Consider the following 22,874-nt stretch of genomic DNA (forward strand, 5'->3'; position numbering starts at 1 on the left):
AAACTCCTTACGGAGCCACGACAAGAACTCAAAAACGCGCTGAAACTCCAGATCCACGCGCACAGTCAGGCAGCATGGACAGGTGGCACACACAGCTGTACGGAGAGAATCAAGCTGACGCCAAATAGCAGCACTCTGAGTGTAGAACTCATCAATAGTAGAATCACCCTGCTGAAGGGCATGCTCCTGACGGACCACAGACAGGTAAAGAGCATCACCAGACGGCTGATAGCGCTGACAAAGAAAAGCCCACTGAGCAGCAGCGGTGGGAAGACCCATAAACTCAGCGGCATACTGAGGCAGAACACTGGAGGTGAGAACAGCAGCAGCACGAGCATCCTCATCAATCCACTGAGTGTACTCAGTCAGATCCTGCCGGTAAGTCGCAACGGCAGTAGAGTGGTCCTGGACCTTCCGGTCATAATCAGCCGAGCAAAGGTCATCAGCACTCTTGGCTGCATCCTTATCCGCCTGAGTAGCATCAGGGGCAAGGGCAACAGGTGGCGGTGCAACAGGCACCGTAGGAGCAACAGGGCGCGGCGGACAGGAGACCTCGCCAGAAAGCACACCCCAAAGACGAAGACCGCGCATGTGGACGCGCATAAAGGCAGCGAAATCAGGGTAATTCGCGCCATCGAAGATCACCGGGCAGCGAGGGATCGCAACATAGCCCGAGGAAGACATAGTTCTTTGGTTTTTTTTTTGCTTTTTTTTTTCTCAGCTGAAAGTCAACAGCACGGCCACGCTTGGGCCGATCGGCAGGGGAGATCGACCAGGCACCGTAGCGTTGACTTGGATCGACCAGGCAGGGGAGATCGATCAGCAGCCAGCCAGGGACCAGGGGGCGTCGGGCAGGTTTTTTTTTTTAGATTCTCAGGGAGACATTCTCCCCGGTTCCATTTCATCCGAAAAGAAGCCAGTGTCATCAGTTTTACAGAAATAAAACGCACCCAGAGAAACACTGCTACACTTTTGTAGCCTAAACAGCAACCTAGTTCAGAAACAAAACGACATCAACTCCTCCAGGAGCGACCGAACCGACCAAGAACCAGCTCAGCGCATACAAAAGCGCACCCACAAAAGCTACCAACTAGTTTCTAACAGACAGTAAACAGCTAAACCAGCAAGGAAAACACAAACTACTGCAACACAAAAGCAGCATTCTCCTGCTCTTTTTCCTGGCGTTTTTGCTCACAGCACCACATGCACCGAGGCTTCCTCTTCCGGATGTTCCTTCAGGAAATCAAGCGAAGCTCTCCCGCCATGTGACAAGCAGGAGCCCAGGAAGTGATCCAGTCGAAAGAGGAACACTTCAGGTTTGTGCCAGCCTCAGCGGAGCTTTGATTCTTCTCACCAGTAACTCCATGAACAAATCCACCTCCTTCCACACCTGATCCTTGAAAGGAACTTTCCAATTCCTTAGGTATGACAAGATCACACTCCACACCTGCTTTAAATTCAACCAAGTAAGTCTATTAAACACTAAACTATTCCTAGAATTCCAAATCCCCCAAAGAGCAGCAGAGGAAATGAAATTAAACTGCAGGAAATTCTTATTACAAAGCCACCTACTAGCTATGTCCAAGTATTTATCTACCCTATATCTAAACACCTCCTCCACCAGACTCCATATTTGTTTTGCCACAAGACAATCAAAAAAGAGATGATGAACACTTTCAAACTCTTTACAGAAAGAGCATTCCATAGGTTTTGGAATGCCTCTCCTCCTCAGATTATCCCTAGTCATGATTTTATTTTGTGACAACAGCCACAGGAAGATCTGGATTCTTGGAGGGATTTTTAGAGCGTCGGGCAGGTGACTTGGATCGAGCAGGTCAGAGATTGGATCAGAGGATCGGCCGGACGGAATCGGAATCGGCCAAGCAGCAGGAGGAGCCACGCGACCGGGCGGCGGAATCGGCCGGGCGGGCGAATCGGGCGCCAGAGCCACGCGCAGATGGAGCCACGCGCGGGATGAGAGGAATCGACCAGGCGGCGGAATCGGCCGGGCGGGCGAATCGGGCGCCACGCGCAGGGGAGAATTCGGGCGGCGAGGCCGGGCGGAATCGACCAGGCGGCGGAATCGGGCGACGAACAGAAGATTGAACAAGCAACGTCGGCCGGGGAGACTAGAGGATCAATATTTGCTCTGATACCATGTTAGGGCAATATGCTTGTTGTATTATCAGGGGGCCAAAGGCCACAATATATAGTACATGTACAGGTGCACATATGCAGAAATCCCCCTAACATATGGGGAAACTACAATATACAAATATATACATCTAACAGTTCTCACGGGCTTTGACGCCTCGAACCTATCCATTCCTGATGATGATGGTGATGCATGCAGTATCACTGCCCTGAACACTCTGGATGTTTTGTTCAGGGAGCTTGTGGAGGGTCAAGTACATGATGGTATAGCACTACTTGACACAGGGATAATAGCAGTGAGGGGTACGCATGGGAACCTTGTTTCCTTATACATACATACTCATATAGCCGGACCATGATTGGGCAGATCATAACTAGCAAAAAAAGGGAATTGTCTCCGGCATCGATATGCGAGCTTTAGCATTTGACGAACATATGTTTCCCTTCTGCTATCTTCCTAAATCACTACCGTGTGATGCACATCTTCCTAAATCACTTTTGTTTGCCGCATCAACATCTAAAATATGTTTGTGCAAACTAGGTTCAGGAAATTATGCCGGTGCAATTTATCTGCAAAAATACTTGATGTTGCTGTGTACACTTTAGTGTCCCTGGAAATACCAAAGTTCACGGTGCGATTTGAATTTAACATGTAGTACTTCTTTCGTAATATGCCTGCAACTACGCATTGGACTCTACTGTATCTAGATTTTTTTTTTGTTACTACCTATGTCTTCTCCGTTTTCATATTTGTGTTAATTTAGATTGCTTTGAAAAAATATCACTTTCAGGTTTTGTAAGAACAAGATGACACTGTTAGTCTTTTCTGAATATTCTAAGCATTGCTTATATTTTACACGAGATGCTGCTGAAAAATCCATGAACGTACAGATGTGTCAGATAGATATAGCATACCTCACTATTAGGCTGGTGCCAATGTATCACAGGTTATAGCCTCGCCACGTCAGCTTTTACCCTCACTCTCACCCCACTCTCACCCCACGGTGCCAGTGCACGGGCTATAGTTCCAGCTCTCACTTCTCACTTCTCCACATCACCCAACGGCTAGCTGACGTGGACGAATCAGATCGCGCCACCCGCTCTCGCCCCGCTACCGCCCCCACCCGCCAGCGCGCCGCTCCCGCTCTCGCCCCCCTCTCGGCGCCAGCGCGGGCGGCAGCCGGGCGGTAGCGGGCGTTACCGCCGGGCGGTGGATCCACCGCCCCGCGCTGCCGTCTCGCCGCCCTATCGCCCCGCTCTCGCATCCCGGCGGGCGATACCGCCCCGCCTACAGCCCGAGTTGGCACCAGCCTTATACTGCTCTAGAAGAGTTACTATACACTTTTGGGCGACGGCCCAAACGATTCTTCTGTAGTACTGTAGATTGTGGAAGCTTAGCAACTATAAAAAAAATAATGTCATTGGATTGGTTTTCCTTAAATTCTAAAATTCTAATACGAATTTGATTGACTTTGCTGGCTACTTCAAATGGAAACACCTTCTCACCTAAGACTTGGCAGCTGAATTTTAGTGAAACCCTCATAGATCCACTCTTGCTCCAGTGGAGCTGTCTCATGTCTCAGTTAAGATGATCGTGCACATTTTTTCTCCATCTTTGTTTCTGCTAATGCTGAAGGTATATTATTGCCTCACTACAATCTTTCCTTCCATCTTCTTATGCTACAAACTGTTAACTTACTAAGTTCTCCCTAGAGGCATGAGTATCAAATGAGTCTTTGTTGCCTTGTTGGGATATGCAGGAATGGATGTGTGTGGCTTTCTACTTAATTCAAATCATTTTAGTTTCATTCAAGTTGCCGAATGGTTTTCTTAGCACCACTTATTAACCACAATTTGGCAGGCATTATGCTTGATAGTTCCTTTTAGCATCCAATACAAGTTATTCATATTTGACAAAAGCTATATAAACATAAGAAGCACTGCCGGAGCTACGTTGAAGCCAACCTAGGCCATGGCCCGCCCAACATCTGGTCAGTCCATTGTATTTCTTGCTGGGCCAGCCCACCAAATCTCCAGTTTTGAAGAAAAACCTTGGTCTGCTGCAGCCCGGCCCGCCCAGGTTTTCTGCTTAAGCTCTGCCACTGATAAGAAGCATGTTGCTATGCTAGGTCTTGCGTGTTTTCCCTTCAACTTAACTGACATCCTCCAGTAGTGCATCATAAGGGATTACATTTTCAATCCTTTGTACAGTTTGAGTACTATAATTTTCTCCTCAATACAAACTGCTTATGGAGCAGTTATAGCACAATTTTTATTTATTAAGATATCGCTATTTACATGGAAATTGGTGGACTACATTTTTGGCTTTAGTAAAACTTTAACTTGTTTGCAGTGCTCTATGGTTCTAACCTTGTGGTTAGATGGTCAGATGGATATGAAATATCTCCTTTTGTCTCTAATGCTTTGCACTCCCTTTTTTCGAGGAGTTAAGGTTTTGTTGAGTATCCCATTCTTGTTGTCATTCTCATGGGTACATCTCAGGAGACAATAGCTACACTTGCCGCGAGCAAGTTTTAGCATGACTACACTTTATGAAATTACTCTATACTCTTGTTTAACGTTCTTCACAAATGCTTTTCAGTGAAACTAGCCAAGCTTATAATGGCATGTACTGTTTGGAAACAAATACTTTTTTATTCTGAATTTTGATTGTGTACATCTTGTGGATGCCATTTTCTAGATATGCATGAGCTCTGCTCATGACTCAAGCCTCGCCACCATATGTTAGTTGCATCCTTTCGCAGGATTTCATCTTTGAAATGCAGGATTGCATCTTTGAAAACATTTACAAGCTAATGTAAATCTTGTACAGAGTATTTCATTTTTTAGTTTATAATTCTTTACGATTTTAATTTTATATTACTTGACGTGCGTTGCACGTGCAAACTTACTAGTATGGATAACTCTCGCATGGGCAACAGAATGAGAGCGAGCGGGCACGATATCCTAATTCCGCTCCGTCCAGGCCGCTGCACATACATACCCTGCATGATATCGTTGATGATGGCGAAGCAAAAGGCGGCCGTGTGGTCCAGGCCATGAGGTCGAACCTAGCCAGCGAGATCGGGATGGCGTGCTGCTGCACAGATGTGGGGCGACGGCGGGCGACACCTCCCAGCGACCCGGGCCACTGGTCTCGGCGGAGATTTCCTCGTAGGCGTTGAAGTTGATCCATGTGCTGGTGCTCATCGAAGGGCAGAGCTCCGGGCTCCGGCAGCGCCTCCTCCTGTTCGGCCCATCTCAGCCAAACCTCGCTGATCGGGAGTTATTCCTGTTCACAAAAAGAAGGAAAGAATAGTGTGATTGTCATCATTGATACTATTAAATGACGTTTCTGATGGCGGAAGGTTTTGATCATGATTGATTTTTTGCAGCCCTAATACAGGTATGAAGTGTTTCCAGCGCTAACAAAGTGGGATTGGACGGATTGATTTTAGGCGGAGGCTTTGAGGTAAAATTGAATGGCTAGGATGCTCCCAATGACGATCATCAAAGTGCGTTGAGTGTCAAACGACCAACTCCCATTTAATAGTAAAGATAAGCAAATTACCATATGATTTAATTCGAATAAGTAACTGATAAATCATGACTACACAAAGAACATGTAAACTAAACATGCAGATCAACATAGTAGATGAATAGATATCATCTAGACAAGATAAACCTATCGCATCTACTCCAAATAGCAGTACTAGAAACTCTAGCAAGATCTGAAACGAGAAGAACAGAAGCACATACCGTTAAGGACTAGAACATCCACCTTATATAACACTCCAACTCTCTCTCTCAACTAGCTATGGGGGACTAAATTTTAATCCCACCCTTGCCATTCCGACGAGTGACGGCCTGCTCGACAGCCTGGAGTATGAAGCGCGCAACAAAACGAAGGAGCTAGCGACACCATGCGCTCGCGTGGAGGATCCATGGCGCGGAGGAGCAGCGGCGCCACGCTAAGCAGCAGCGGGGACAAACGCAACAAGACGGCCGGAGTGGAGGCAGAAGACTCGCGTGGTGTGCTGGAGGACGACGCGGGTGTCTCGAGTCTCAACCGGTTGATGGGAAAGCCGGTTCAGAGTTAGTACATGAGTAGCTTTTTCCTTATTATTATCCGGGAGAATTGGTTATTTACCCAAAACTTCATCATCCTTGGATCATCTACCCAAAGTTCACTATACATTGGTAAAATATCCATCAAGGACTTGAAAGCAAAATATAAATTATAGCAGGACCCTAACTGGAGCTGGTTACGGGAGCTCGTCACGACGCGTAAGAATAGGATCGATCATCAGATCGGAACCCACCAGTTCAGCATACGGCGCCTCGAGTCAGCGCCGTTCCGGCGACTGACCAATCACCTCGGCGCCCAGACACGCCTCGCAGCCGTCCCGACGCCGTCCGACCTTCATCAGCATCGTCCGATCGCGATCGCCGCCGCTGTCGCCGTCCGCCTATACGTCCCGGCGCCGTGCGCCTCGTGTATGTTTCTGATTCCATCTTACACTTCTGCTATTTGTATTGTAGTTGTACTGCCGGACCAGCGACTTAGAAAATTCGTTGGTCAGCGTAGGGTGAGTCTGGCACTTGATTAATTAGTATTCTTCAGTCCGACGTAGTTGATGAGCTGATTCATATTGCTTTTGCTTTGGAGCCTCATGGAAGATATATACTTGCCTGTGATTAGCTGTAGCAAACCGGTGGAAATGCAAGGCCACACGCTGCATGCACATTTGCATGGACATAAAGATCTAATTTGGGACAGTGTTTTTTATTAATATAAATGGATCATATGAACTATCAGCATAGAAAACAAGTTAGTATTTAAATATCACACCTTTTTTGACACACATATATATCATAGAGTTGAGATGCAATAATTTGTTCAATTTGTTTTTGAAATCTTTTGTGTTGCGTAGGGCATGTCGGACACTAACGACAATGTTGGAGACAATGATGCTAATGCATCGACAACAGGTTTTGGAACTGTGGACTGGTCAAGTCTTGTCATTAAACAAAATCAATCATGATCAAAACCTTCCGAACCCCGAATAGAAATCCCTAAATTTCTCCCGACCTAACGCGCAGCCGCCGACGACCAGGGAACTCTAGTGTGGCGATGGCATCGATGGAGGAGCAACTCTGCCGTAAATCAGGCGAAACAGCAGGGCATCTCGCTTCTCTTAACGGAACCCCCGACTTCGGATGCCCGGAAGACCTACGCCAATTCCGTGATTCGTTGGAGGAGGTGGATGCGGTCATCAAATCTCGTGGCCAGCCGGCAATCATGGGCACCGCCGGTGAGTATATACTGCACATCGATCAAACTCTTTCTGTTCGCGTGCGGCCTGCATATATACCCCGTCGTAGGGATCTTTGTATTGATCAATTATACGTACTGTAACTGCACAGATTCAGATGCCTGTGGAATTGCATGCCGTACCTTGAACCTCATGTTTCCGCGGGAGGATCGGGATGACGACTGGAGTGACCGGAGCGCAGGTGAGGACGACGGCGATGTTGGCGATGGCGACAACGAAAAAGATGGCCCAGGTAGCTAATTGCTCCCTTCCACTACCAAAATTTCTAACTATGAATAATTAACCTCCTGGGATTGTACATTGATTCTTCAGGGAGCGAAGTAGCTAGTGATTGTAGCACACAGGAGGAGGGCAGCGATGAAGACGATGACTGCAATGGCCAAGTGAAATACAAGGACAAGGAGGCGAAGTGCCCAGGTACGTAGCTAAATTCCCTTTTCAGATGAAACATGTAACAGCCCCCCAAAAAAGTATCTGCTCATCTAATTGATTCTTTAGGAAAATACTACCCCAAAAGTGATGCATATAAAATAGAGCGCAGATGGCTAAATAGCTACAGCAAACAGGTTGGATACTATGCCGATCTCGGTAATGGGATTCTGGCCCGGGGAGAGGAGAATACTCCTTTCCCTCCCTATCCTCTGGTTGTCTTCCCTCACGCTACAGCTCGATGCATCCTGGGGGGCAACTGCTACCACCGTGTTTACAAGACCGATGATACTTCCACCAGTAAATGATGTTCATCCTCGTAATTAATCTGCTTTCTTTTGTGCTATCTGTATGTTTATAGCAGCTTACTTTGTTCTCCGTGTATATTTGCAGCTGAATCAACTCTTGGCTATCGTACACCAGAAGAGATGCTCCAGTTTTTTTCACTGCGCTTGTCAAGCTTTGACACTCACTAGTAGAAAATCTCTCATCAGTACCGGTTCCAGAGGGGCTTTAGTACCGGTTGAGCAACCGGTATTAATTATCCGGCACTAAAGGCCCACCCCTTTCGTACCGGTTGCTTACGAACCGGTATAAAAGGCCCTCCACGTGGGCCACCAGGAGAGCTCAGGGCCAACGAGCTTTGGTACCGGTTGGTAATACGAACCGGTACCAAAGGTTCCCACCCGCGGCAGGGAATTTGCCCAAATCTCTGCCGCGGCAGAGAATTGGTTTTTTAGGGTTTTTGGAGGGGTTTAGGGATATCGGTTTGTTTCATATCGCGTCGATGCACCAGAAACGCGTTTGGGTTTAGGTAGTACATGAAGATCAAGATGATGCATAGCAAGTTGGTGCATATAATATAACACACATGTTATTGCATAAGATCGCAAATTAAGTAGCACTATGCATGAAAATCGATCTTCATGCATAGTGGTACTCTCCGAGGCGTACTCTATATATGTCTATTACATGTAGCATAGTGGCACTCTTCGAGTCAACTCTATATATGTCTATTACATGTAGCATAGTGGTACTCTTCGAGTCAACTATATATGTAACATGTACATCTTCATTCATAGTGGTACTCTGCGAGTGGTGGTATGACGTCCCGAAGGAAAAATCCCGCCAATTCCTCGCCTATTGCTATGAAGCGGTCATCGATTGAGAGCTTGTCCCGCTTTCTTGCCAACTATAAAAGAATAAGATACAAATGAATACATGAAACAACTATTACTGAAACTCAGCACAACTTATGATAACAAAACAAATTTGTGAAGATTGTTTTTGTACCTCTTTATTTCTTTCATTATTCGTTTTCTCGCTGACAATTCTGCGGATGTACTCGCAAACGAAGAATCCACAGAGATCGGTCCCCGGAGGTTGTTGCGGGCATTTCTTTACAAGAATATAATTCAATCAAACAATAGTCAAGTATGATAATTAAAAGGTGTGTGGACCTAGGTAGTACTACTTACTTTCGCACGCCATCGCAGCTTCGGTGTCCATTCACGGGACGTATCTTCCTTGATGAAAGTTTGCCATACGCTGCTCGACAAAAGAAAATGCATAAAAGAGTCATCAATTAGTTCAAAGCAGGAAATTAACGAAACAAAACCGATAAGAATTAAAATTACCTTCTGAGCATTAAAAAACAAGACACGTATAGTTCCGATTTTTTGCTTAGTGAGTCAAAGACTTCAACTTCTCCAATTTCCAAATTGATGACGAGAAGAATAAAGTGAAACCTACGCACGTTTCAATATGTAGTGTCATATATATAAGTCATTAGTTAAAATTTTGACATACGGTGAGTAAAATATAATGTGTTATAAGACAGTAAGACTCACTCGAAGTTGTAAGGCCAAATTATTAGCTTTTTGTCACGTTGTCGCTTCAAAAACCTTAGCAAAGTCTGCGGTGTATCCTTGTTATAGAGGGGATTCTCTATGGTTTTAACATGCATTGTGTGCGGGTCAATGAACCCAATGTCTGTGATATCGTCCCTTTTGCATTCGAGCACAATGAACGACTTCTCAAATTAAATAAATAAATCACTTACAGACAATAGCAACTGATGATTGATTTGTCGAGGGCCCGAAGATTGTATAACTGAAAGAGTTCGGCGAAGTCAACGTTCACACAGTACTCCTGGAAGTAGTGCTCTTCCCTAACTCGCACCATGATAGTCTCGATCCCTTCCTTTGAGGCCTTAAGGTACCACGAATGCAAGTTACGCATACATGTTGGTACCTTCCTGAGATTCTCGACCAAATCTTTCCCTTGAACAAACTGATATGCTCGTTCAGCGAAGGCGTAATCAGTTGCGTCTTGTCGAGAATTTTGAACGGTCTTCCCGTCAAACACCTTCAGTGGGGCGACCGATTGAACGGGTTGTTGTCCGAGCTGGTAGACACTGTGTATCCCTTTTATCTCCCTGATACCCGATTGAACGGGTTTTGTCGCCTCGATCATCTTGTCATACGACCTTTCAATAGAACGCGCATAGTCAGATGGCGGCGATGGTACAGGGTCATATAGATTGTCAACGGTACGCACAACTTTCACCGGATCTAGTGTCTTCTCGAAAGGTATCTCTGGCACTTTCGGTGCAAACCATTTCTTCAACTCGGCCTGAACGGCCTCCGCGTTTTCCTCTGGAGTTTTTTCCCAAGGTAACTTCTCAGTAGGCGGCAGTTGTTTCTCCTTTCTAGCTTTCTTCCTAGGCGGCGTACCGTTCCGCTTAACGGATGCTGTCTTACGTCGCGGAGGATCTCGAGATGGTGGACTCACGCTGGGGTCCCTCTCAGGTAGGTGTGGACTTGGCTGCTCACCAGGACTGCCACCAGGAGGAGTCGATGGCATTTGCTGCTCATGTGTAGGAGTCGGTGGCCTTTGCAAAAGGACGACGTACTTCTTCGGCCATAGGGCGAAACCGTGCTTGACATCGGCCAGTGTCCTCTCATCTTCACCTCTAGGAATATCAAGCTCCACTTTTTCAAAACCCGAAACAACTTCATCCACCCCGACACGAACACAACCAGGTGGAATGGGCATATGATGGTGCATTGCTCCATCTTCACTTGGGTACACATAGCCGACCGCCACCTTAACAGACGCGGTCCTGATTAACATATGTAGCTCGCAATCTGTCTTCTCCGTGACATAATCCACGGGGTAGCTTCCTCCACATCCGTCAAGATGCGAGGAACCGACACTGCTTCTTCGCTGAGATGGGGCAGCATCGGCTTGTGGATCCTGTAGAAACAGCGGCTGATCAGGTGCCCTCTGATTTCTCTCAAGAGCCTCCACCCTAGTTAACAATTCCGTTACAATGTCGGCGTCCTTCTTCTTCTTTCGCGAACGGCTTCTATAAGTGTCAGCGCTGTCCGGCCACGCTTCCTTCATGGTGAGACCTGGGCGAGCTCGTACCCGTCCAACATGTTCAGGGTTTCCCAGAGCGAGTGTCAGCTCGTCATTCTCTCGATCGGGAATGTACTCTCCCTTTCTGACCGTTTCAATTGCATCTACAATCTTCGGTACACTTGCCTCAATTTTTTCCTTCATTTTCCCTTCGCAACGATCAGCCTGTCTTTGGGTCCAACCCTGCCCCATGAGCGAACAACTTAACTTGGACCGTTCGGGCCAGTCCCATGTCCGTGGAGTGATTCCATGATCAATCAGTTTATTCTCAAACGCTGTCCACTTCGGAATGGCACTCTTGTAGCCACCTGACCCCAAATGATGCGGAAGTTTCTTCTTTGCAGCATTTTCGGTATTTTTCTTCGATCGGGACACAAAAGTAGACGATTTCTTATACTCCTTAAATGCGGCCCAGTGATCTTTTATCTTCACTAGATTATCATCGAATACTGGATCTTCATTCTTATATTTGTCCCATAAATTTTTCTTGAAGCTCTGGAATTGTATGGCCATCTTCTTCAATGTCCATTCCTTGACTTTATTCTTCTGGCCTTCCGTCATGTCTTCCGGTAGGCTGAACTTTGTCAGTAGCGTGTCCCAAAGAAATTTTTTCATCGTGTCGTTGACATAACTAGCACCACTCTCCGGGTTCTTCGGCTTATGCCACTCTTGAATGCTGATCGGTACATGGTCCCTAACAATAACTCCGGATTGACTTGTAAATTTGCGGCAAAACTCCTTGGGATGCACTGGTTCACCATTATCCTTGAATGCCGTGAGGGCTAACCTGCCCTCGCCCTTTAGCACCCGCGTCGGGCCTCGTTTTGTTCTAACAGACTTGCTCGATGATCCAGAAGGCTAAAAGAAAAAATTATTCGTTAATAAGTGCAATACAAATAAATGAATGCATCTAGGGATGAACACAGACTAATTGATACATAGATATACACCTCGCCGGAGTTTGTGATGGACACTTCATTGTCTTTTCTAACTTGTTCAGACTCAAGTCCCTCGCCAAAATCATTCAGAAAGTCTTGATACTCGTTGTCATCTCCATCGTCGGGTTCCGGACCACGGGCACTCTCATAGATCAATCTCTGCACCGCTTCTTCCCCCTCCTCATCTCGGACGAAGGTGCCGTCCTCCATATATACCTCAATGTCACTGCAAAATGAAGAAAGCAATTATATTTCATTCATCATGTAATGATCATATAACAGATTGCTAGATGGATAACAATTGAAATGAAGAAAGTAAAAAAAACCCTAACGGACCAGAAACCCTCTCACTTTGCAAGTTTTATTTTGGATATCATAGTAGTCTTTCAAACCCCAATTTGCCTACTTGTCCAGTACAGTTTTCATGTGGGTAACAAAAGTACCAGACCCTAATTCATCATTCAGGAATCTAAGCCTTAACTATGTATACAACACTGACTTGAGAGCCTTGTTTAAGATCACATTATATTGCAAAGAACCATGATAAGCCAAGAACACTAGTAATATTTGACAACCCGGAAAAACAAATCCACACAATTTTTTTTCAGTCAAAGAACTATCTTACAAAGACACTGCCAATGACAATGAGGACTGCCCTGAGATGGGGTAGTATGACAACAAGATGTTGAACATGGAACTAGCAACAGATATACTGCTCAAGAATGCAGCACCAAGACACCAAGAATGAACATTGCAGGTTTACGCCTTCGCAACCTCTCGCAGCAAGGTGGAGAACGACACCGGAGTGGACGCAAAGCATGACGACGACGACGCAGAGCTCTCATCGTTGTGCAAGTCTGTGCTCAGAGACGATATGGACTGGTTTCCTGGAGGGCACAAGGTCCGGCGAGCTGGTGCTGTTGGTCTGGTTGTGCTCCTCCATCAGCCTGTTCTCCCACGGCCTCGCCGCCATCCACCTCTCGCTACGGTGATGCCATGGCGGCTGACGGTGCATGCTGAGCGAGCCTCGCGCTACGCCGCCTCTTCCCTGGCTCTCCTCTCCCAAGTTCGACCAAGCACACCTCTCCCCGTCGTGCGCGTGCTGGCCACCCAGGTATGGGTATGACAATGGACCGCGGTGCTTGTACTTTGGCAACGCCAAGCTGCACCTGGTTGTCCTCCATGGGAGGCTGCGCGTGATCGGCAGGGCCTTCGGGAGAAACCGCGTGCCCGGCTGCACACACTTCACCTCCAATGTCGGGGTGTTCGCTCTCGGCGGCAAGACGACAGCCGAGCCCTGGATTTCTTCCTGCGCGCAGGCCCATGTGCCGCCACGAACCTCGCCGCCATCTCCCTAAGCCTGACACCGGTGGCGTGCGGCGGCGTTCCGTCGAGCAGCTGGTGTGCAGCCTCCACCGGTGGTGTGCGGCGGCGTGGCACGGATGGCGACGGCCTCCAGCAGGGGAACGGCGGCATGGCGCGCAGCGGCGGCGGCCACGGTCTCACGTGGTGGCGGCGCATCGGTGGCGGGCAACGGCGCCAGAGAAGGGGAGGGAGGCAAAGGGGGCGGCGCACACGTACCTGCAGAGGCGCGCGCGAAGAGGTGCGGCGGCGGCCGACGACGAGGCTGCGTCGGCGACGGCGAGGCTGCGACGGCGACGGCGAGGAGCGCGCGGCGCGGGGGTCTCTGCGACGGCGACGACGGCGTGGTGCGCGACGGCGACGGACGGCGCGCGCGTGTGCGTCTGAAGAAATGCGGGCGATTTGGGGATTTTTGGCCCGCGCGCTAAGTGTAAACGAGGAGAAGACCCTTTCGTACCGGTTGGTACCACCAACCGGTAAGAAAGACCTTTCGTAGTACCAAATGGTTTTTTTTTGTTTTCTTTTTTCTTTTACTGTTTTCTTTTCTTTTGCTGTTTCTTTTCTATTTCTTTTTTATTTTCTGTTTTTTCTTTCTTTTCTGTTTCTTTTTCTTTTCTTTTGTGTTTCATTTCTTTTCTTTTTATTTTCTATTTCTTTTCTTTTCTATTTGTTTTCTATTTCTTTTTCTATTTCCGTTTGTTTTCTTTTCTATTTCTTTTCTATATCCTTTTTTATATTTCTTTTATATTTCTTTTATATTTATTTTGTTTTCTGTTTCTTCTTTCTTTTCTTTTATGTTTTTTTTCTTTTCTTTTGTGTTTCTTTTCTTTTCTTTTTATTTTCTATTTCTTTTCTTTTCTATTCCTTTTCTATTTCTTTTTCTATTTCCGTTTGTTTTCTTTTCTATTTGTTTTCTATATCCTTTTTTATATTTCTTTTCTATATATTTTCTAATTCTTTTCTATATATTATCTATTTCTATTCTTTACTCCTGTCACGACGCCGTCCGCGCGGGAAACTTTCCCGCCACGTACGACGGAAAAAGGCGGGAAAGAAAGGGCGGGAATAAAATTTTATTACGATGGAACTCGAATTAAAAGTACATAGCTTAACTGAAAATTAAAGATACATGGCCAAATTCTACTGTTGGAGTCATTCAGTCATACTCGTGCCTAGCCCTGTAGTAGTCGCCACTGTAGTCGTCGTAGTCGCCGTCATCATCGTCGCTGGCATCGGGGTCGCGGTACTCTCCGGTCGGCGGGTGAGCACGCGTGGGCTGGGACTGAGGGTAGCGCAGGCGGGGGCCACGGTAGGCCATGACGCCCTGGAGAGTCCGGCCGCGCCACCACAGCCGACGGCCGGCCTCGTTGAAGTTCGAAGGAGGCGGACCGCCCTCCTCATGCCTGGAAAGCGCCCTCTCACGCCGATTGATGAAGAAGCTTTCCCAAGTCGGGCTGTAGTCGGGATGCCACTGGGGATTCCTCCGCTGCTCTGGCGTGAGCTCGAAGTAGTAGTGGTTCGTGATGGCCATTTCGCGCGCCACACCTAGAGGGACTGGAGGGACCGGTACGCCTCCGACGCTTAGCAACCAGCCGGTCGGGACACGGTAGCCCGGCGGGCAGGGGTAGTTCGAGGCGCAAAACGCCTCCGCCTCCCGGGGGGTTAGAGTTAGAGATGCGATGGAAGCCATGGGAGAGAATGATGAGGTTTGCAGATATGAGTCTAGATGTGATATGTAAATGGTGGCCAAGCCTACATATATATAGTGAAAAAATGGCGGGAAGACAAAGGCGGGAACCGGTGGAAAGCGTGGGAAGAAAATAGGCGGGAAGACAGAGGCAAACCTTTAGTACCGGTTGGTGGGTGCAACCGGTACTAAAGCTGTCGGCAGGATAAGGACGCCCCCGCTCGATGAGATAAAGTATGTAGCGCACGACGCCCTGTCGGTGGGATAAGGACGCGTGGGTAACCTTTAGTACCGGTTGGTGGGTGCAACCGGTACTAAAGCTGTCGGCAGGATAAGGACGCCCTGCTCGATGAGATAAAGTATGTAGCGCACGACGCCCTATCGGTGGGATAAGGACGCGTGGGTAACCTTTAGTACCGGTTGGTGGGTGCAACCGGTACTAAAGCTGTCGGCAGGATAAGGACGCCCTGCTCGATGAGATAAAGTATGTAGCGCACGACGCCCTGTCGGTGGGATAAGGACGCGTGGGTAACCTTTAGTACCGGTTGGTGGGTGCAACCGGTACTAAAGCTGTTGGCAGGATAAGGACGCTCTGCCTATAAAAGGAGCATCGATACACCATGGGAAGCAGCTCAACAAGCCAACATGGATGGAGAGTTTCATCACCATGGATGGAGGAAAGGGTTGGGAAATCTCCCGTGGCGGAACTTGTCGAAGATGCCCTGGGTGCAGCCGCCGTAGGGCATCTTCGGAAGATCCGCCTCGGCAAAATTTCCCAGCACGCCCGTGAAAGACTCCATCTCCTCTAACAATGTTGGGGAAAGGGTTAGGAAATCTCCCGTCGAGGAACTTGTAGAAGATTCCCTTGGTGCACACGCCATCTGGCAACTTCGGAAGTTCCGGCAGGTTAATTTTTTTCATGCAAGCCCGTGGAAGACTCCATCTCCTCTAACAATGTTGCGGAAAGGGTTGGGAAATCTCCCGTGGCGGAACTTCTCGAATATGCCCTTGGTGCACATGCCCTATATATGGCATATTCGGAAGTTCCGCCTCGGAAAAATTTCCCTGCAAGCCCGTGACTTAACTAGTAAAACAAGCCAACCATCTCCATTGTTAATATCTTACATACAGTAACATCATTGCACAAAAGTGATTTCCATATTGAGATACACAAGTTATGATCCCTATATGTATCTACCTAGTCTTCTGAGTTTTCTTCGCCAGTTTCCCTTTCTTCTTACTGCGACGCAACCATGGACAATCTTCATTGTTTAAGATGATGCTTGGGTCAATTTTTACCTTGAAGGGTGGAATATCGTCAAACTTATTATAATCTTCTGACATGTCTGTCTTGTCCTCTACTCCCACGATGTTTCTTTTTCCTGGAAGAACTATGTGCCGCTTTGGCTCATCGTATGATGTGTCCTCTTGCCTTTCTTTTCTTTTTTCGGTTTGCTAGACATATCCTTCACATAAAAAACCTGAGCCACTTCACTGGCTAGGACGAATGGTTCGGTGTCGTACCCTAGATTCTTGAAATCCACTGTAGTCATTCCGCATCGCGGGTCTACTGCACCCGTCTTTCAGGTTGAACCATTTACACTGAACAAAGGGACCTTGAAATTAGGTCCATAGTCAAGTTCCCATATCTCCTCTATGTACCCATAATATGTGACCTTGTTCCCATTGCCATCTTCTGCATCAAAGCAGACACCACTGTTTTGGTTGGTGCTCTTTTTGTCTTGGGCGAAAGTGTAAAATGTGTTCCCATTAATCTCGTACCCTTGAAAAGTCGATATAGTAGAAGATGGTTGCTTGGCCAACAAGTACAGCTGCTCGTCATCGGTGACATTCATGAGACGTGTTTGCAACCAACCGCCGAAAGTCTTCATGTGTTCTCCATCAATCTAATCTTCACGTTGCTCCGGGTATTTAGAGCGTAAGATCTCCTTGTGTTCCTCTTTGTACGGAGCCACCAAGATGGAATTATGTAGAACTGTGTAGTGTGCTTGAGTGAAAGAATGTCCGTCCATACACGTTGCTGATTTCTTTCCTAGCGTGCCTTTTCCACGCAGTCTCCCCTCATAGCGCGATTCAGGAACACCAATCGGCTTAAGGTCAGGAATAAAGTCAACACAAAACTCAATGACCTCCTCTGTTCCATAGCCCTTGGAGATGCTTCCTTCTGGCCTAGCACGGTTATGAACGTACTTCTTTAAGACTCCCATGAATCTCTCAAAGGGGAACATGTTGTGTAGAAATACAGGACCGAGAACGCCAATCTCTTCGACCAGGTGAACTAGGAGATGTGTCATAATATTGAAGAAGGATGGTGGGAACACCAACTCGAAGCTGACTAGACATTGGACCACATCCTTCTATAAATTTTGTAGAGTAAGTGGATTGATCACCTTCTGAGAAATTGCATTGAGTAACGCACATAGCTTCACAATGGGTACTCGAACATTTTCCGGCAGAAGCCCCCTCAATGCAACCGGAAGTAATTGTGTCATAATCACGTGGCAGTCATGAGACTTTAGGTTTTGAAACTTTTTCTCCGACATGTTTATTATTCCCTTTATATTCGACGAGAAGCCAGACGGGACCTTGATGCTACTCAGGACTTCAAAAAGATCTCCTTCTCCTCTTTGGTAAGAGCATAGCTGGCAGGACCTTGATACTTCTCTGGATTCAGGTTGTTTCCTTCGTGGATACTTTGCTGGTCCTGCCGTGCATCCGGTGTATCTTTTGTCTTCCCATACACGCCCAAGAAGTTTAGCAGGTTCACGCAAAGATTTTTCGTCACGTGCATCACGTCGATTGCAGAGTGAACCTCTAAGAATTTCCAGTAGGGTAGCTCCCAAAATATCGACTTCTTCTTCCACATGGGTACGTGTCCGTCAACATCATGCGGAACAGATTGTCCGCCGGGACCCTTTCCAAAGATCACTTTTAAATCCTTGACCATATCATATATAACTTCCCCATTAGGGCGGGTAGGCTTCGTTCGGTTATCTGCCTCACCTCCGAAATGCTTTCCTCTCTTTCTTACGTGATGTTGTTTTGGAAGAAATCGACGATGCCCCGGTACACATTCTTGTTTCCCAAATAATTACCGTCAGTCTCACCTAAACAAAGGTGTGCATGCATTGTATCCCTTGTTTGACTGCCCTGAAATGTTACCAAGAGCAGGCCAATCATTGATGGTTACAAATAACAACGCTCGTAGGTTAAATTCCTTTTGTTCGTGCTCATCCCACACAGGTACACCTTCGTCATGCCACAACTCTAAAAGTTCTTCAACCAAAGGCCTCAGGTACACATCAATGTCGTTGCCGGGTTGCTTCGGGCCCTGGATGAGCACTGGCATCATAATGAACTTCCGCTTCATGCACAACCAAGGAGGAAGGTTATAGATACATAGAGTCACCGGCCAGTGCTATGGACTGGAGCTCTGCTCCCCGAAAGGATTAAAGCCATCTGTACTTAGACCAAATCTTAAGTTTCTTGCGTCATCTGAAAATGACTTGAACTCTCTGTCGATTTTTCTCCACTGCGACCCGTCAGCGGGGTGTCTCAGCATCACATCTTTCTTACGGTCCTCTTTGTGCCATCGCAACAACTTGGCATGCTCTTTGTTCTGGAACAAACGTTTCAACCGTGGTATTATAGGAGCATACCACATCACCTTCGCAGGAACCCTCTTCCTGGGGGTGGACTCACCCTCAACATCGCCAGGGTCATCTCGCCTGATCTTATACCTCAATGCACTACATACCGGGCATGCATTCAAATTCTCGTACTCCCCGCGGTAGAGGATGCAGTCATTGATGCATGCATGTATCTTCTGCACCTCTAATCCTAGAGGGCAGACAACCTTCTTTGCTTCGTACGTGCTAGAGGGCAACACGTTCTCCCCTGGAAGCATCTTCTTTATTATTTTCAGCAACTTTTCAAATCCCTTGTCAGAAGTACCATTCTCTGCCTTCCACTGCAGCAATTCCAGCGTGGTACCCAGCTTTTTCTGACCATTTTCGCAATTTGGGTACAACAGTTTGTTGTGATCCTCTAACATTTTCTCCAACTTCAACCTCTCCTTTTCATTTCCGTAGTTCATCTTCGCATCAAGAATGGCCCGACCCAAATCGTCATCCGGGTCATCAAAAATCGGCTCATCGAAAATGGGCTCTTCTTCAGCTTCGTCTTCCCCCATTCTACTACCACCGTCTTCAGTGAATAAGGGCTATCCTCTTCTTCTTTGTTGTCTTCCAATATAACCCCTCTTTCTCCGTGCTTGGTCCAACAATTATAGCTGGGCATGAAACTATTCTCCAGCAGGTGGACGTGAAGGGTCTTCGAGGTAGAGTAATCCTTCATATTCTTACAGGAACTACATGGACAATACATGAAACCATTCGACCGCCTGTTTGCCTCAGCCACGTTGAGAAAATAATGCATGCCAGTAATGAACTCGGGATGGCACCGGTCACCGTACATCCATTGTCGACTCATCTGCATTTTATATGTATATCAAAAATCATTAAAATCACAACATCATGGATATATGAGTGACCAACTTAATTAATATTCAAGTTCATCACATAAAACTAATTGTTTTTTATAAAATAAGAGGGGCTCACCGAGGTGGTACCGTGCCGGCTAGGGGACGACGCTGGCGATCGACAGCGGTAAGGACGGGGATGATACTAATTAAAACCTACAAAACATACCATAATTTCAGCTCAAATTGCATATAAAAAAATAAAATCACTAACTTACGCATTTCATCGAACACCTTGCTTGCACTACAAAAATAGTACGAGTTAAAACTACCAAAGAACTGAGCTAAATTAGGAACGCCGGAAGGAAGGATGATATTGCTAACCCTTGGATAGATGTATGCCGTTAATCTTGTTAAAATGGTGGAGAAAAATAAAGATTATTGGAGTGTGAGAGGTGGAGAAAAATTTAGAGTGTGAGGAAGAAGAGAAAAATGAGAGCCAGCAGGGGGCTCGGGAAGGGATCTAGGCGATTTGATATAGCTGGGTACCCTTTGGTACCGGTTCGTGTTACGAACCGGTACCAAAGGTCCAGCCCGGGCCCCACCACGCGTCTGAATTTTGGCCGAAGACCTTTCGTACCGGTTCCTAACACGAACCGGTACGAAAGCTCCTCACGAACCGGTACCAAATCTCCTCGCCCGCCAGAGCCCTTGAACCGGTGCAGATGACCCCATTGGTACCGGTTCGTAAGGGAACCGGTACCAATGGCTTAGATGGATGAGAGGTTTTCTACTAGTGACTTCCTATCCCGTTAGCGTGTATGGAATATTTGCCATTCGCGATAAACTGGACAAGCGTCGGAATTATATATTTAACCGTCCCAGAGATGCTGCTGTCGTGATTGAGAATAAGGTACCGCTGAAGGCTTTGCTTGCTTTGTTTACAAATCCTTGTCTGCTTAACAAGAATGTTCAACACTGTGATATTTATGTCAATTAGCTTCTTGATTTGTTTTGAATCTGTGTTGTCCTTGCTTGATCCATTATAAAGTCTGAGTTCAGGTGCATTTGTTTTCTAATTTCCAAGAGTCAGTCCTTTTATGTCGTGGACCCCAAATGATTATACTTTTACTTCAAACATATGAAACTGGTTGTCCTAGTTAATATACACTGAATGTAAACTCTTTATCCATTACATTTTTCAAGTCATACTTTTCACTACATATGTGCACAAATATGGTCTAGAAACTTTAGATGATGCTCCCTCAGTCCCAAAATGTAAGACGTCTAAGGATTGGTTAAAAATCAAACCTTACTAAGTTTGACTAAATATTTAGAAAATAATATTTACTTCTACAATATCAAATGGACATATTAAGAAAAAATATTTTTTAGATAAAAGGCACTTAAGTGCCCAACTTTGAATCAACAAAGCCACCAACGGCCAGAACGATACAAAGTGCTGAACCCAGCTTACAGAACGACACCACACACCCACACGAGCTACCGACGAAGCTACAGCCGGAAGCGCGACCAACAAGCTCAGCCTACGCGCCTACGAGGACTCAGAGTAGAGCTAGAGTCTACAGTGTCGGGCCGGAGCTCACTCGAGAGCGAGCCATTTTCACGCGCGCCTCAACAGACCTCCTCCGCCGCAGAAACACCACCGGAAGCCGACTACCACCGGGGACCAAGCCAAGATGCTCACAAACCGAACATCGGCGCGAAGGAAGCTCGACAAGGGAAGGGCACGTAGCAAGCCTTGCCGAAGAGAATCACCTCCGTCACGACCATCGGTGAGCCTCGCGCTGTGGGTTCCAAGACGGTGTCTTCAAGAAGAGCACGACACCGGGGTGCCGCCACCGCCCGATCCAAGGATCTTGGGTTTTCACCCGGACGAAGTAGATGGATGGAGATTGGCCTCACGACGCCTTCAACAAGGGAACGCCCCCCGCGGACGCCGCTGCCGTGGCCCGAGCGGCAAAGGTTTCCCTTTGGCAACCTCACTGCCATCTACCCCCACAGCACTCGACTCGCCGACCACCACGCCGCCCTCACGGCCGTGGTCACCAGCCAGCACCAGAGTCATTGGCTCGCCCGCCAACCAACATAACTCCCACCTTCCAGGGTCGCCGCCCCGGCGTCCCAACTCAGAGTACTGACGAACGAGAGAGGAAACGGGAAACGCTATTAAGAAAAATTATTCATGGTGAGAATCTATTGATACATATTAAGAAAAATTATTCATGGTGAGAATCTATTTATAAACTTGGTCAGGCTTATAAAATGTTGACTTTTGACTAATGCTTAGGCGCCTTACATTTTAGGACGGAGGGAGTACTAATGTAAGGACGTAAGGTCCCTTGTGTTAATCTCCTAATCATTTTTTTTGAAACCGATTAATCTCCTAATCATTTAAGTGGATGACAAAACAAAATGAGCAAAAGGGTCAAAATGACCTTAAACTCAACCTACATGCACTACATATTGAATCAATGTGAAAATAATACTCGAGATGCTGGCAGTATATCACTCTATATTTGATCTAAACTTTAGCTTGGATGTCTTATTGTGTTTATTCTGTTGATAAATTGTTCAGTTCTAACAAATTGTTAAATCGCAGGATTCTTCTGTCTTACCTCTTTGTAGCCCTTGCCGAGGAATTTATGTACTCAACCGTGCATTACTGGAAGTTGATCTTTGGGTAAAAACCGAAGGGGATGTATCAGATGACAAGCAGCTACTTTCTGCATATGCTGAGGTTGATATACGTGGAAACTTTGATGCTGGCATGCATTATGCACGGATTATTGGCGACGTTTGCAACTTGGACATAGAATATAATGCCTTTGCGGACAGTGTGGAGACTGTAATACAAGTTTATGCAAAGCTTGACCATCCTCATCATGTGAGGTTCACTGCTTTGAGCACTGGCTATGATGGTTATGAGATTGTGCTGTTCGATGACAAGTTATTTGGGAATGCAAAGTTTTTCAAATATATTGTTGCCGTCAAGGCGAATGAAAAATTGGATGTTCTTTTAA

At 46.8% G+C, this 22,874-nt stretch overlaps 1 protein-coding gene across 2 annotated transcripts; it reads left to right on the top strand.

Annotated features, from left to right (window-relative positions):
• Positions 1-7,262: 7,262 nt before the first annotated feature.
• LOC127318457 (uncharacterized) lies at positions 7,263-20,849 on the top strand. 2 transcript variants are annotated; one of them, XR_011749058.1, is made up of 6 exons: positions 7,263-7,469; positions 7,582-7,722; positions 7,803-7,907; positions 7,989-8,228; positions 8,313-8,386; positions 20,630-20,849. XR_011749058.1 is itself a non-coding variant. In XM_051348945.2 (6 exons), the coding sequence occupies exons 1-6, from the start codon at positions 7,289-7,291 to the stop codon at positions 20,828-20,830; spliced, it is 933 nt and encodes a 310-aa protein (XP_051204905.2). In that variant the 5' UTR covers positions 7,263-7,288; the 3' UTR covers positions 20,831-20,849. The 2 variants fall into 2 exon arrangements, 1 of the variants encoding a protein (XP_051204905.2); XM_051348945.2 differs by having other exon boundaries at positions 7,989-8,219.
• Positions 20,850-22,874: the final 2,025 nt, after the last annotated feature.

Source organism: Lolium perenne, chromosome 7 (genome assembly GCF_019359855.2).
Source record: "Lolium perenne isolate Kyuss_39 chromosome 7, Kyuss_2.0, whole genome shotgun sequence".
In the NCBI taxonomy this organism is placed as follows: Eukaryota; Viridiplantae; Streptophyta; class Magnoliopsida; order Poales; family Poaceae; genus Lolium; species Lolium perenne.

Bases quoted from the DNA above. Each gene is read 5' to 3' on its own strand.
- LOC127318457 (XM_051348945.2), top strand. From the start codon at position 7,289: ATGGCATCGATGGAGGAGCAACTCTGCCGTAAATCAGGCGAAACAGCA. The intron at 7,723-7,802 runs GTAGCTAATTGC...TTGATTCTTCAG, and splicing joins CAACGAAAAAGATGGCCCAG to GGAGCGAAGTAGCTAGTGAT. The intron at 8,220-8,312 runs GTAAATGATGTT...GTATATTTGCAG, and splicing joins GACCGATGATACTTCCACCA to CTGAATCAACTCTTGGCTAT.